Source organism: Equus quagga, chromosome 4 (assembly GCF_021613505.1).
Source record: "Equus quagga isolate Etosha38 chromosome 4, UCLA_HA_Equagga_1.0, whole genome shotgun sequence".
In the NCBI taxonomy this organism is placed as follows: Eukaryota; Metazoa; Chordata; class Mammalia; order Perissodactyla; family Equidae; genus Equus; species Equus quagga.
The window spans coordinates 80,218,269-80,232,768 of record NC_060270.1 but is presented as its reverse complement, the minus strand read 5'-3'; the positions used below and the strand labels follow the sequence as shown (position 1 = coordinate 80,232,768).

Below are 14,500 nucleotides of genomic sequence, written 5' to 3'. Positions count from 1 at the left end.
AAAATTGGCAACAGTTGTTAGCCCAGGCGCCAATCTTTAAAAAAATAAAAATAATAATAATAAAAATAAATAAATAAATAAATAAATACTTGTTGAAAGAATGAATGAGCACTGGTGTTCATCATAGTAAGTACAAGTCACCTGCTAAAAGCCTCGTGTATGCTGACACATATAAAACAAAACATGAAAAGTGACTTCTGTGCTAAGACGGCAGATCCAGTTTTGCTCCTGCCGCTAATCTTAGAAAAACTACAATCAAGAAGATGGGAGAGCAGAAGGGGAAACAACACCCACAAAATGTGGGAAGCTGGAGAGCAGACAGACCAGTGGTAACCAACTTTGCAGATATGAAAAGCTGAATCCTTAGGTAGCAGTCAGGAAAGCTAATTGATCCCATAGAAACCTCAAAAAACTCAAGACAAGCAGCACCAAGTACCTCTGGAAATGGAGGTGTGGAGTGGAAGTTGTAAGAAGGAGTATTTGTGGAAAGCTGCACGAGAAGTCTGTTCTCTGCATCCCTCCCTTCTCCACTCTTTCGACAAGAGTCCTCTCCCATCTGACGCGACACATTCTCTGGAGAAGGTACAAGGAGGGTCCTTGACTTTAGGAACTGGGTACTGTCCCAAAATGAGGGCTAGTCAGTCACCAAAGGTATGTTGAATGCTAAATATTCCCCAAATACTGGCAGGCCTTTACTTTTCAGGCAGGAGACTAGGAGAGTCTCTTCCTGAACAATCTGACCAGCCAGGGGAAAAGATCTAAAGATACTGACACCTGGGGTTGCCCATCAAATGGCCCAAGGAGATCATTGTACAGTAAAACTCAGAATTAACAAACCCCATCCCAGTGCTCAGAGCTTCTAACTAGCTTTTTAGTCCCCACTTTTAACATAAGCAGACAATCGAGGATTCGCCCAAAAAAAGATGTTAAAACAACAATATACAGAAAAAAATAAAATAAATAAGGATTCACCAGACAGCCGTGGTGAGTCTCCAACATGGAAGACAGAGACCAAAAACAAACAAAAAGCAACTTGTAAGAAATGGGCTATGCAGAGAGAATATTTTTAAAATTACCACCCCTCCCCCCCAATCACCATATTAACATGCTCAGAAAGATAAGATCTTGCACTCATGTAAAAAGATCAGGATGCTATTCCTTTTTTTTTTTTTTTAAAGATTTTATCTTTTCCTTTTTCTCCCCAAAGCCGCCCGGTACATAGTTGTATATTCTTCGTTGTGGGTCCTTCTAGTTGTGGCATGTGGGACGCCGCCTCAGCGTGGTTTGATGAGCAGTGCCATGTCTGCACCCAGGATTCAAACCAACGAAACACTGGGCCGCCTGCAGCAGAGCGTGTGAACTTAACCACTCGGCCATGGGGCCAGCCCCAGGATGCTATTCTTTAAAAGGACCCTTCAGAGAAAACAAAAGTGCTTGGGAAATTATAAACATGATGGCAGAAATGAGAAAATCTCAAACGAAAGATTAGGAGATAAAGCTGAAGAAATCTCCCAAAAGCAGTCCAAAAAGGCAAGGAGATGGAAAATGGAAATGATAAGAAAATTAGAAGACCACCTCAGAAAGGCCAACATTTGAATAGTCAGAATTTAAGTAAGAGAGCAGAGAGAAAATGAAAGGGAGAGAATCATCAAAGAAACTTTTCAAGAAAATGCCCCAGAACAAAGTAACATGAGTGTCTAGCACAATGGTGAATTTAGACTCATAGGATGGTACACATTGTGAAATTCCAGAGCATTAGGAACAAAGAGAAGGACTAGCAGTAACTTACTTAGCAGATAGATATCCTACAACCTTCTTTTTTCCAAGGGAAAAAGAATCACATACAAAGGATCAGGAATCACAACTGTGCTTCAAACCTCTTAACAACAACACCTAGAATAGGTCTATGGGGGCCTTCACATAGTCATTTTCCTGGTCCCTACAGGTACAGTTTGGAATGGACACATTTGGTAGTTGGCAGAATCCCACGCTGGCTCCTGGCCAGACAGGAACACACAAGACAAGCAAGACCAAGGTCAAGCCCGACTGACTCCATCAGTAAAGATATAACAAGCCACTTTTAGATTTAGATGGTTTGTTACTTACTTCAACAATGAAAAGAATAAGCCAAAGGTGCCAGCTCCCCGTGATCCTTGTCCTACACCAAAAAGGACGACACTACAGCAAAAAGGGCCAGATGCCTGCAATGTGAGTTATGGGACCCTTGTTGGTGAGGAGCCACTTCTAGACTCCAGCTACGCAATTTTACATTGTGCAGCTACATTGGTGGGAGGGGGTGGCAGACAGTCCCAGACCTCATCAGACAGCCTCTTGGGGGAGATAAGGAAGAGAGTGGGAGATGGCCTTTCATGCCCTTCTGTTCTAGGAGAATCACAAGGCTTTTTTCCTGGCACAATGGTTGGCATAAAGTAGATGCTTATAATCATTGATCAATTACATGTGGAATAAAATCTTACTCCTTTTCTTCAAACTTTACTCCTCAAATTTCAGCATGACCTATCTCTCTGGATAACCACAATCAACTATTTGAACCTCTGTCCTTTCCTCCATCCTGATTTAAGGATAAATTAATTTGCCCAACATTGGTTTGACTTTCAAATTACACGTAAAAATTTCCTTCTCATTCACCTGATGTGTATAGCATATGTACGGCTACTCAAGACAGATCTATTTTGGGCTCCCTTCTGCTGAGCAGCATCAGCACCAAAACTTCACACTGAGTGAAGCAACTGTTTGCCTCCATGTGACTGCACCAGACCAGCCATGTGCTACTGGAGGAGTCTCACTTCCATGACCAACTCATGATCCCATACCAACTGGCTCCTTTATGCCCAGAAATAATACCAAATACCACAGCACCTCTAGAACTATTTTAACCTTTTCCATTCTCCTCAATCTCTCTTTTCTCCCTTCCCTCGAACCCCTAACCCCATCATTCATGACTTAGCTGCTTTCTCTGCAGAAAACAGAAGTCATCAAATGGAAGTTCTCTCATTTTCCTGAAACCAAACAACTACAACTGTCCTAGCCTCCTCTCCTCCAGTTGTGATAGCGGAACTCTCCCACTTCCCTTTGTCCAACCTCCTGTTCTTTGAACCTTATCTCTCCCTTATAAAAAAAAAAAAATCTTACACCATCTCTCAATCCTTCTCTGTCTTGCATATTCATCTTCTTTTTCATGATCCTTCCCATCAGTTTTTAAATGCATTCGAGTCTCTCTCTTAAAAGAAGCTTCACTTGACTTATTCCCCATTAGCTACCATCTACATTTTCCCTTCCCCTCACATCCAGTCTTCTCATTGTCTCCTGAAGACAGGAAAGAAAGCAAAGTATAGTAGTTAAGAACATGGATTCTGGCACCACACTACCTGAATTGAAATACATCATTTAATGACTCTGAGACCAAGGGCAAATTACTTCCCCTCTCTATGTACCAATTCCCCCATATGTAAAACAAGATGATAGCATTCTCTCTCTGATAATGCTGGTGTAAGAATTAAACGAGTATATGTAAAACACTGACCACTGCGTTTGGCACACCGTAAGCACTACATAAAGGTTTACTAAAATGACTTTTATTCTCATTTCTTCACTGTCACTCACTTCTCAGCTCATTCTGACTCCCTTACTTTACCATCAACAGGCTCTATAAGAACACCAATGACCTCTATGTTGCCAAATTCAACAAATATGTTTCAGTCATCATCTTACTTGAGGTCTACGCAGCAGCTGACAATGTTAACACTCTCTTCTTGGAACGTTTTCTTCCCTAGTCCAGGGCTTCAATTACCTACCTGTTGGCGTCTTACTCATCTTGACCTGTAACCCAGACCTCTCTTCTATGCTCCAGACCCCACAAGGCCAGTGGTTACCTGGACATCTCCCCTTGAATGTCTCAAATGCATCTCATATGCACTACATTGAAAACTGAGCCATGATCTTTCTCTCCCTAACCCCCTCTGCCTGGAATATTCTTTTGGCCCCTCTTCACCTGGCTGACTCCTATTCCTGCTTTAGATTTTAGCTGAAGTATCGCTTCCTCGGGGAAGCCTGAGGTGAATGCCCTCAAAGAAACTTTCATAGCACCCCTGCCTCTACTTCACACACAAGGGCAGGGACCATGTCTTTCTTCTATTTTATCCAAGGACCTGAACGACGTAGCCTCCAGAACCCTTCACCTGCACTGGAGTCTACCTGCACTCCTTAACAAGTATTAACTGTGCCACTTTGTGCCAGGCTAAGACACTACAGAGAGCGTTAAAACTTCATGGAGTGCAAAGAAGTCTAACAGGGAGATAGTATTTAACCAAGCCCCCAAATTACTTTCAACTGCGATGAAAGGCTTATGAATGACATTTTTTTCTTTAAAAAAGCTGCTAACTGAGCTGCTAACCTGGGGAGATTCCTTTGGAGATGGGAGATCCATCGGACAACCAACACCATGCACTGCCTCTACCAAAGCAACAGGTCGAGGCAACCGGTGCAACTGTGTGTGGGGGGGCGGGGGTTGCCATTGTGTTTACACGTCACTTACCACTTGGGTACCGGTACCCAATCCTACCTTAGTACGCCAAATGCCTGTAACCCAGCTCTCCTGTGTCCCAATGCACAGAGCAGCAGGTTGTGAAGAGGTCTCCTATGATCCCAGGCAGCTACACCGCCGCTGGGGAAAGCGAGGGCCGGGAAGCCCAAGGAAGTTTGAAAAGCCGAGGCCTGAGCTTGGGTGGGTGTTTTAGCGAATAGCCTGCGGTTAAAGCCAGGAGGGCTCGATAAACACGAAGAGAGAACAGAGCAGAAGTCCTACTTGGCATACAGCTAAAAAGCAACGGAGTTCCATCACGCGCCCTCTGGTACACCGGCACCCCCCCCCCCCCCCCCCCCCCCCGCCTCCGCCACCGCCCCCGCCCCCTTAGAGCCAATCCCAGGAGACTATAACGAAGTCCCGGGGATTCCCTCCAACTCCCGGCGAACAGCACAGAGGCGGGGCAAGCGGAGGAGACGGCGGCGCGCCGCAGTCCTCCTTACACCGCTCCGGGATCTCGAGAGAGCTGCGGTTCTCGCGATCTTTCCAGAGCTGACCCTCCACGCGGAGTCCGAGCGCGTGTGCTGTATCTGGAGTTCCGGGAGGGCGGAGACTGTGCTGGAGGGAGAAGCCCCTTGGGTCTGCCCTACGGAAGCCTGCGAGGGAGGGTGGTGACCGCTGCCCGGTCCAGTTGTCCCGATGCCCAGCGCCGACGCCAGCCGCAAGAGTCAGGAGAAGCCGCGGGAGATCATGGACGCGGCGGAAGTGGGTTTCCTCCTTCCCAGGGCCTGGGAGGACAGACCCCGGGGCCGGACTGCGCTGAGGGAGGGCGTAGGGTGAGCGGGGCCCTGCCTGGGGGTCCCTGTCGGCGCTTGGTCTGCAGGCCGCGGGCCTAGGGTCTGGGCGCCGAGAGCCGTCACCGGGCCTCCAGGGCTCTTGCGCCAGCAACGTGGCCAGACCCACTCCGCGTCTCATTTCTCACGGGGGCGCCTGGGAGGCCTGGCTTTCAAGAAGCGTGTCCCCGGGATGGGGTGGACGTGAAGCGTCAACTGCCCCGAAAGTGGGAGTGGCGGGGTCACACTTAAGCCTCCCTGGGTTAGGCACGTCCCTCACGTAATCCGCCATGCTACCCGGAAAATTTTAGCGTCCACGAGTAATGGATTTTTGCTCAGCCCTCCTGTTCCTATTTGCAAAGAGTGACAGTACTTCGTAAAACGATCTGCTAGTATGTTTCATGATCGTTTTCCATGTGACACCTTTAAAGAACGCTTGTCATTATTTCCTTTCTCTCAGTGACCCAGTGAGGTAGATAGGGAAGTCTGCAGAGGATGCATCTGAGATGAAGTGACCCAAAATCATGTGGGTAATTCATAACACCCACTGGTCCTTCAGTGCTTTTCAGGAAAGAAAGTTTGAAACCATCCTACAAGTTGTGTGCTGTAGTAAAATTGAGCCTTAATCTCTACCGGGCTGTTTTTCTATTGCGGAATTATGAATTTGTGATGGGCTACGTGAGGAATGGGTTATCAGAAGAATATGAGATGGAATAAGGGTTGTTGATACATGATCAGTATTAATAAATGACCCCTTTTTTTTCTGTTCACACAGTGTAACTGCTTATGCTTTCTCATGCTACATTGTGTGACTTACCTTTCTACTAGGGCTGGGGTTATCTTTATCTTTAAGGTGTATTTTTTTTTCATTGGCAAAAAAAACACAAAAAAAATAGCTCAGTAAGCACCTTAATGTGTTGTCGGTTATTTTGGTATAAACAAATCAAATCCATATCTAAAGGGGAGGATTCCAAGAGATAGCTGTAGAGTGATAGAAACTAATTGTGTCAAAACACCTTAAAGTTCCTTGGTAAAAACTAAAAAAGTTATCTTTTTTTTTAAAGATTGGCACCTGAGCTAACAACTGTTGCCAATCTTTTTTTTTTTTTTTTTTTGCTGCTTTTGCTCCCCAAATCCCCCCCAATACATAGTTGTATATTTTAGTTGTGGGTCCTTCCAGTTGTGGCATGTGGGATGCCACCTCACCGTGGCCTGATGAGTGGTGCCATGTCCGTGCCCAGGATCTTAGCCAGCAAAACCCTGGGCCACCGAAGCAGAGCGCATGACCTTAACCACCCGGCCACAGGGCTGGCCCTAAAAAAATTATTTTTATGTATTCTTGATCTGATAAATATATAGCAGTGACCCCTTGCAAATAGCGAAGGTCTAGATACAAGATATCACTTGGGTGTATTAGTACCCAAGTGATAAGTGAGGTGTAAACACAATGGCTAGATATAAGGTAGACATTGTGGCAGTGTTAACGTCACTTTATAGCTAGAAGGTTCATAAGAGATCATTTTAGAGGTAAAGGGAGATTAAAGTAAAAGGCCACTTAGCTATTTAGTAAGTATAGTTTGTTAATAATAGTCTGGACACTAGGTCCCCTCTTTCCTGTTCCAGACTTTAAATCTCTAACAAGAAATTTGATACTGTCAGTGTTGAACCACTTGCAACCTGGTATGCTGAGGCTGGTTTTTAGAGACAGGAAGCTGGTGAATTTTTTTATCGTGTTTTACAAAAGGAAAGTTGTAGTTAGCTTATATCCAACATCTCCAATTTCTAAAAACTGTGAACATCTGGAGCTCAGAAAGCTTACCCAGAAACGTTGCTTCTCTTTGAACATCTCTTCCTGTAATAGGAAGTTAATAAAACTGTGGTACTTCATCCTACTCCCTTCATGGAGGAAATTTATATCCCTGCTTTGAAGTAGTTTAATATCCTTTTTGAAGAAGGTAGTTGAGATGTGTTGTACATGTGCGTTAATTTTTTTCTGAGAGTGCTATTATGTATGGTATATCCGTCCAGGAGTGGTGATCTTCAAAACTAACCAGAAACTGAGTGCTTATCCTTTTTCTACAGAGAACGTGTGTAAATGACAGGACACATTTCCCCACTTTAAAACTACCGTCTTTCTGAGTTAATGACGTGGTCCTGAAAGTTGCAATGAATTCATTTTTATATCTATTACTTGTATTTTTGTGTTTACTGTGCCATTAGTGTTTAAATAAAAAATCATAATGCAAAAACATTTTTTTGCAGGATTTTGCTAAAGAAAGATACGGAGTATCTTCAATGATACAATCACAGGAAAAACCAGGTTAGTAGTTATGTGATAATAAATAAGGTTCTTTTTTCCTTTCTAATTCCAGGAAAACTCTTCATGAAGTTTTAAGCAAGGTTGGCGTAACTAAAGGCATAACTCTGAAAAGCTTAAATGACGTTAATAACCGAAGCAGATGCCATAACTCTAAATAAACATTGTCAGTTTAGGGTCCTTAATCTAGAAAAGGAAGAAGATACGTTAAATAAGTATATTTTAAACGGTAAATTATGTTAAAAAGATATTCCTATGTGATTAGGTAAAAGATTTAACTAAGATGTTAACTCTGGCCTAGGAGATAAAAGAATGGTTAATAATAACTGCCTTCATCATATGCTACCTTTTTGCATGCTTTATGAAGCTATATCCTTTTCACCCTTGACTTTATTAAATTCCTTCGAAGTTGACTTGTCACATATTAATTATTTCTCTCAAACCTGTAGGTTTTTCTATTTGTAAATATTTGGCTTTTATTTCTATTTTTTTATGTATAATTTCAACAGATTTATCTTACTCAACTATTTAACAGACATTTTTATTTTGGTGGACACCCTAAATTAGACCTTTAAGTTGAGGTGCATTGGAACTACTAAGTACTTCTAATTTAGAGGCCTGCCTATGAATTTTATGTTTTGGCTATGATAGACCTCCAGGTCCGTTTTATCCTTATTTTGGATTCAATTTATTTCATGATCACAAAATTACTTTTCCTTCTCAACTTTGTTGGAAAAGTGTGAAAAATAAAGACTAAAATAGTTTGCTAAAAATAGACCATTTCCAAAAGATAAAGATGAAGTGAAATAGTTGAGTATAAAATAGGATACAAGCAATATGATATAGAAGATGACATTTCCCTGCCAGGACAAGCAGGAGGGGTCATTTGAGACTTTTTTCCAGCTTAGGTGTCTTCCTGAAGTGTAGTTCCTTGAGCTCTAACACAAAGAAGCTCACTGACGTTTCATTCTCTTACGTACGCCCCAATCACTCACTGCCATAATTACTGTTACCGTTTGGCTGGCAAATCCAGACCACTGTCTTCTATTCACCAGCTCTCCCCACCAGAGGGAAAGATAAACTATGTGTGTACTCTGATTATAGTAACATAACAGTAAAATTCTGCTTTTGGTTTTATTCTGCTAAAATTCTAATGCTTTACTCAACATAAAGTTTCTTTTGCCATCTGCTTCTATTTCTGCAAATTCCTTTATTCTAATGCTAGTGACCTACAAGTGTGGAGGAGACAGTAGTTTTTCGAACTGAAACCCTGCTGCCATTGATCACTGCCTCAGTCAGTCATATTGGTGGGAGTGTGACGCGTGCCCCAAGTACATGTGGATATGTTAAAGGTTGAGAACCTCTATGCTAATTAGAATGCCACCTGAAAGAAGGGCCATTACTCTTTCTTTTCCAAAGTGATAGTAAAATTACCGTTATCATGACATTTATTTATAAGTCTACTCTTAGATTTATGTTCCGTTTCATTTGGTTTTGTGTTTTGATTCCTAGTTAGTAAGTCATTTGCTTTTTCAGTCTTGGCATTTTCAAATCTGTCTTTTAAAATTTTATGCTGCTTTGTCTGTCTTGTCTCTTCACACTTTGTCTTGCCTGAGTTTACACAGCAGACTTGGAAGTTGGCTTAACTCTAAGATCCATTGGCAGTGTTTGGCAGAAATTCTCTTGTGATGTCCATTGGCTTAAAAATCCTTCATTCATTCTCTTTCCTTTTGGCAATGAGAACCATGGTATTTTCCTGTACATCATATTCTCTCTAAGATGCATCTTTGCTTCAAGAGACAAATTATAAATACATTTAGACATAGCAGGTAAAATATAATCTGATTTCATTATAATATCACACTCAAAGGTATTTTTAGTATTGTAGTAACTAGGTTTTGTTGCATGTGATATGGACAGATTTGGTTACAATTAGGCCACATAATCTTTGAGAATAGAGATCTTTCATTACTCTTGATGTTGTGATGTCATGTTTATTACTATGTTTTTAATTAATACTTGTTATTTTCTCTGATATTAAAATTATTGCATATTTAAAATGATAACGAAATGATTTCTGGATCATGAATGCCTCATATCACTACCTTCATATAATAGTTGTTTTGTTACAGTTTTGCTGTTTGGGGGACCCAATATGGATATAATACTTTGTTATTAGTATTGGGGGGAATAATTGTTGGGGCTCACTTACAGCCAAAGGGGAAATTTATTGGCTCATATAACTATAGGAAACAAAGTGTGAAATGGCGTAAGGCATGATTGGATCTAGAGGCTCAAGCAGCATCTTCAGGGCTTTCTGTCTCCACTTCTTGGCTCTGCTTCCTTTAGGTTATTTGCTTCATTCTCTCATCCTACAAACTCAGGTAGTAGGAAAGGTGGTGGCTGTAGCCATGGGCTTACACCATCTCAAGTCAGCAACCCCAGGGAAGAGAGCTTCATTTCTAGTATCTCAATATTATTATGTCCCAGAGGAGGACTTTGATTAGCTCAGTTTGAGTGACATGCCCTTCCCTGGAGCAGTCACTTTGTCCTGGGGAATGGAATACTATGACTCTCCAGGCCTAGCAGAGAATCCTACCCTGTGGCTAGCTGACTTACCTACTATGGCAGGCAAGCAAAAATACCATGTCCATTAGGCAAAGGCAGCTGAAGACAGGCTGTATTTGACCTTATAGGTCATTGAAGTGTTCAGCAGATTTACATTTTGAAACTCTGAGTCCCATGTAGACTGAATTAGGGGATCAGGGGATTGCCAGTTAGAAAGCTATTGCTGTAGTTTAGGCAAGAGATGATAGTACTTTGGTTTGGTATGGTGGCAATGAAGATGAAAGAGAGTTGGATAGATTTTAGAGATACATTTAGAAAGTACAATTCACAAAACTTGAGGCAAATTGCACATGGAGGGTGATAGAAAAGAAGGTATTGTCAGAGACTGAAAATTATTTAAGATAATAGCAAGTACTTATGCTAGCTATCAAACCAAAATAATTATGATCTTTTTGTAAATTATTAGTTACAAAATTTTTCCCTTATTTGCTGCAGATCGAGTTTTGGTTCGAGTTAGCAACTTGACAGTAAAAAAAGCTGATGAAGTTGTTTGGGTGCGTGCAAGAGTTCATACAAGCAGAGCTAAAGGTAGGATTGATTTAATGATTAAAGCCCTTTGGATAAGGACTCTGAAGTTTTTGTTTTGCAGATTCCTCACAGACCAAAGTAAATCTTTAAAAACAAAACAGAAACGCCTGTTTTCTTTCTTAAATCACTGTAAAGTATTAGTCTGTGGTTAATATGGTTTTAGGTTCTTATAAGATATCCTTAAAAATAATTTGACCTTAAAGACTAAGATGCAGTTTAAGACTTTAAGGTACTTTTCTGGTAGTTTAAGGTACTTTTTTACATCTCTCCAAAGTTTAGTATTTTGAAAGAATAATGTTTTTGAGAAGCTTTTCATTTGTTAATATTCTAATATTTAGATAGAGAGGTGGGAGAGAGAGAAGGCTGTAAGACTGGGTTGTCCAGTACAGCAGCCACTGGCTACATGTAGCTATTAAAATTTAAATTAAAATTGAATAGCTCCGTCCCTAACTGGATTTTGAGAGCTTAATAGCCATAGTGGCTAGCTGCTCCCGTATTGGACAGACAGCACAAATACGGAATCTTTTTATTGTTGTAGAAATTCTATTGGACAGTGCTAAGAATTTAGCATTAACAATAGAGAAGAACGATTAGGGTAGTTTAGACAAACCTCAGTTCCTTATGGAAAATTGTCCTTGCCTAGTATTCAGAATTGTCTAAAAATATTAATGACCCTTGTATTCATTTGTAACTTTATACTTTTCGCAAACATTTTCACATTTGATCATTCCTACAAATTTGTGAAGTAGGCAGAACCGACATTGCTGTTCCACTTTATAAATGAGGAGACTGAGGCTCAGAATGGTAAAGCTCCTTGCCCAACTTCTCGTAGTCGTTGGTGGAATACGAACAGAATCCAGAAGCTTTCTAAGACACCGTCTCCCTGGCACAGTTATTGCTTCTATGGTATTTAATACATTCTATGTTGTAGCATTTCTTACATTGTGTTTGAAAATACTTATAGAATTATATAGGCCCATTATTTTTAAAATTCCAACGTTTTATACATATCTCTCTCTGGATTACTACTAGTAAGAGTTTGTCTATTCTTCCAATATCCTCCCCCCAAATAGATAAATACTGATGGACTTTGAGGAGAATACTGATAGAGTTTTAACTTTTTTGCCTTCCTGAAAGATTGGGCCATTTATTCTACCAATAGGTAGTCACAACGTATTGTAATCCTTAATTTATTTTTCTTTCTCCCGTTAGACTGGGAGCCTTTGTTCTGTTCAAACTAGGCACTTTGTTTCCTAAACATAGTTATTTAGCAAATTAAAAGATAGAGTGCCTGCTACATGTAAGTCTGAACCAAGAGTACTTCCCTTTACACCCATCCCAAAAATGGAACACCCTGAGTATCAGTAAGGATAACTGCAGTGAATTGAGACGCATCAGATATGTTTAAATCCATAAGTTTATAATAATGGTAAGGCAAACAAATGGAAGACCCAGTTGGTCGCCAATGGGATAAGCTCATTATTTTGAACAAGTAAATGAAAGTATCATTTCTGTATGAATTGTATATCACTGGCTAATCAAATGGTAGATGTGGGGAAGTGTCTCTGGAGAAGTATTCCAGCCAATAAAATCAAAAAGGAATGTTAGAACATCACCATTTTGCCCCTAGGAAGTTATCTAGGCATTGATCATCAGTGATTGCTAACGACACAGTAGAGAGACCATCAAAAATATTTTATGTCTCTTCCTGAAAGAATACCACCCAATAAAATAGTCTTGCCCAAAAAAATTGTACCTGAATCTCATTAAGCCTTTAGATCTAACTACCAAGTTAGAGGAAAAACAGCAGAAAAAGGAGCACGTTATGACAATTGGGATGCAATCAGTAAAATCTAGATTATGGAAGACTACTGGGCAGAAATAACCTGGTCTCTTCAACAAATAAATTGAAAAGGGAGGGGGAACCTGTAGATTAAAATGGATTTACAGTATCTCTCAACCAGTCACTTATTGGGATCCTAGTTTAAATATACAGAAAAAAAGGGTACACCTGAGACTGTTGGGAATTTAAATATTTACTGGATATTTGATGTTAAAAAATTGTTCATTTCTTTTCATTGAGATAATAGAAATGTAACATTATTTTTAAGAAGATCTTATTTCTTAGGGATCCATACTGAATTATGTACAAATGAAGTAATGTGGCTGGGGTTTGCTTCAAAGTTGTACAGGATTTGAGGGATTAGTGGATTGGGGTAAAGCTAAAACAAGAACAGCAAGAGTTGATAATTATTGAAATACCTGGGGATTATAGGTAGACATTGGTATCATTTATAAGAAAGGATCATTTCGTCCCTTTCTTTCAAATGTTTATCTTACTCCTGATGAGTTATTTTATGACTTTAGGTGTTCTGCATAAAATGTCACTAGACAACAGTGCCAAAATTTAAAAAGTAGATTAAAAGAAGCTTTCTTCTAGTCCAAGTTTTCTGTTACCAAGAATTGATGTTAAATTTTATCAGAGCTTTTTCCAGCAATTTTTTTCCCTCAAAATATAATTGTGTTGAGTGGATTGAGAGGTTCATTATACTATTCTCTCTGCTTTTGTGTTTGTTTGAAATTTTCCATATAATAAAAAACTAAAAATACAGTTGATCCTCATTATTCATGGATTGTATATTTGCAAATTCACCTGGTTGCTAAAATGTATGGGATAGCCTATTGCTCCTAGGCTACAACCCTGTACAGCATGTTTCTGTACTGAATACTGTGGGCAGTTGTAACACAGTGGTAAGTATTTGTGTGTCTAAACATAGAAAAGGCACGGTAAAAATATGGCATAAAAGAGAAAAAAATGGTACACCTATACAGAGCACTTACCATGAAAGGAGCTTGTAGGACTGGAAGTTGCTCTGGGGGAGTGAGTGGTGAGTGAGTGTGAAGGCCTAGGACATCCCCGTGCACTGCTGTGGACTTTGTAAACACTGTATACTTAGTCTACGCTAAATTTATTTAAAAACAAGTTTTTCTTTCTTCAGTAATAACTGTAGCTAACTGTAACTTTTTTACTTTATAAATTTTTTTAGCTTTTTGACTATTTGGTAATAACACTTAGCTTAAAATACACAGTGTACAGCTGTACAAAAATATTTTCTTTCATTATTCTATAAGCTTTTTTCTACTTTTAAAATTTTTAAATTTTTTTTACTTTTTAAACTTTTTTTTTTTTTAAGCTAAGACACACACACACACACATTAGCCCAGGCCTGCACAGGGTCAGGATCATCAATATCACTGTCTTCCACCTCCACATCTTGTCCCACTGAAAGGTCTTCAGGAGCAGGAACACGCATGAAACTGTCATCTGTGGTAGCAATGCCTTCTTCTGGAATACCTCCTGAAGGACCCTGCCTGAGGCTCTCGTGGGGGTGTCACTCTTTTCAGAAATATGTCCATGGTGGTTTGCTTGGTTTGTTTCTTTTTTTTATCATGGATTCGCTTGTAAGCAGATGCACCATGAACATTCCTATTAATGAAAATCTTTTGATATTGTGATCCATGTTTTTAAACTTTTTAAAGAGCTTGTTGGGGTCTGCAAAAGCTTCTGCTAAACCCTTCACTGTGAATTTTCTTGGGGGTTCTTCTTCGTTTTTTTCTCCTGCAGTTTCCTTTTCTCTTGCGACAGTGTCA

At 40.3% G+C, this 14,500-nt stretch overlaps 1 protein-coding gene across 1 annotated transcript in view; it reads left to right on the top strand.

The window, feature by feature from the left end:
• Positions 1-5,085: 5,085 nt before the first annotated feature.
• The window catches only part of DARS1 (aspartyl-tRNA synthetase 1), a 58,796-nt gene continuing 49,381 nt past the window's right edge, over positions 5,086-14,500 (top strand). The window contains exons 1-3 of the mRNA XM_046659153.1: positions 5,086-5,308; positions 7,639-7,696; positions 10,757-10,849. Coding sequence (XP_046515109.1) covers positions 5,243-5,308; positions 7,639-7,696; positions 10,757-10,849 — 217 coding nt within the window. The 5' untranslated portion in view covers positions 5,086-5,242. The remainder of the gene's footprint in view (positions 5,309-7,638; positions 7,697-10,756; positions 10,850-14,500) is intronic.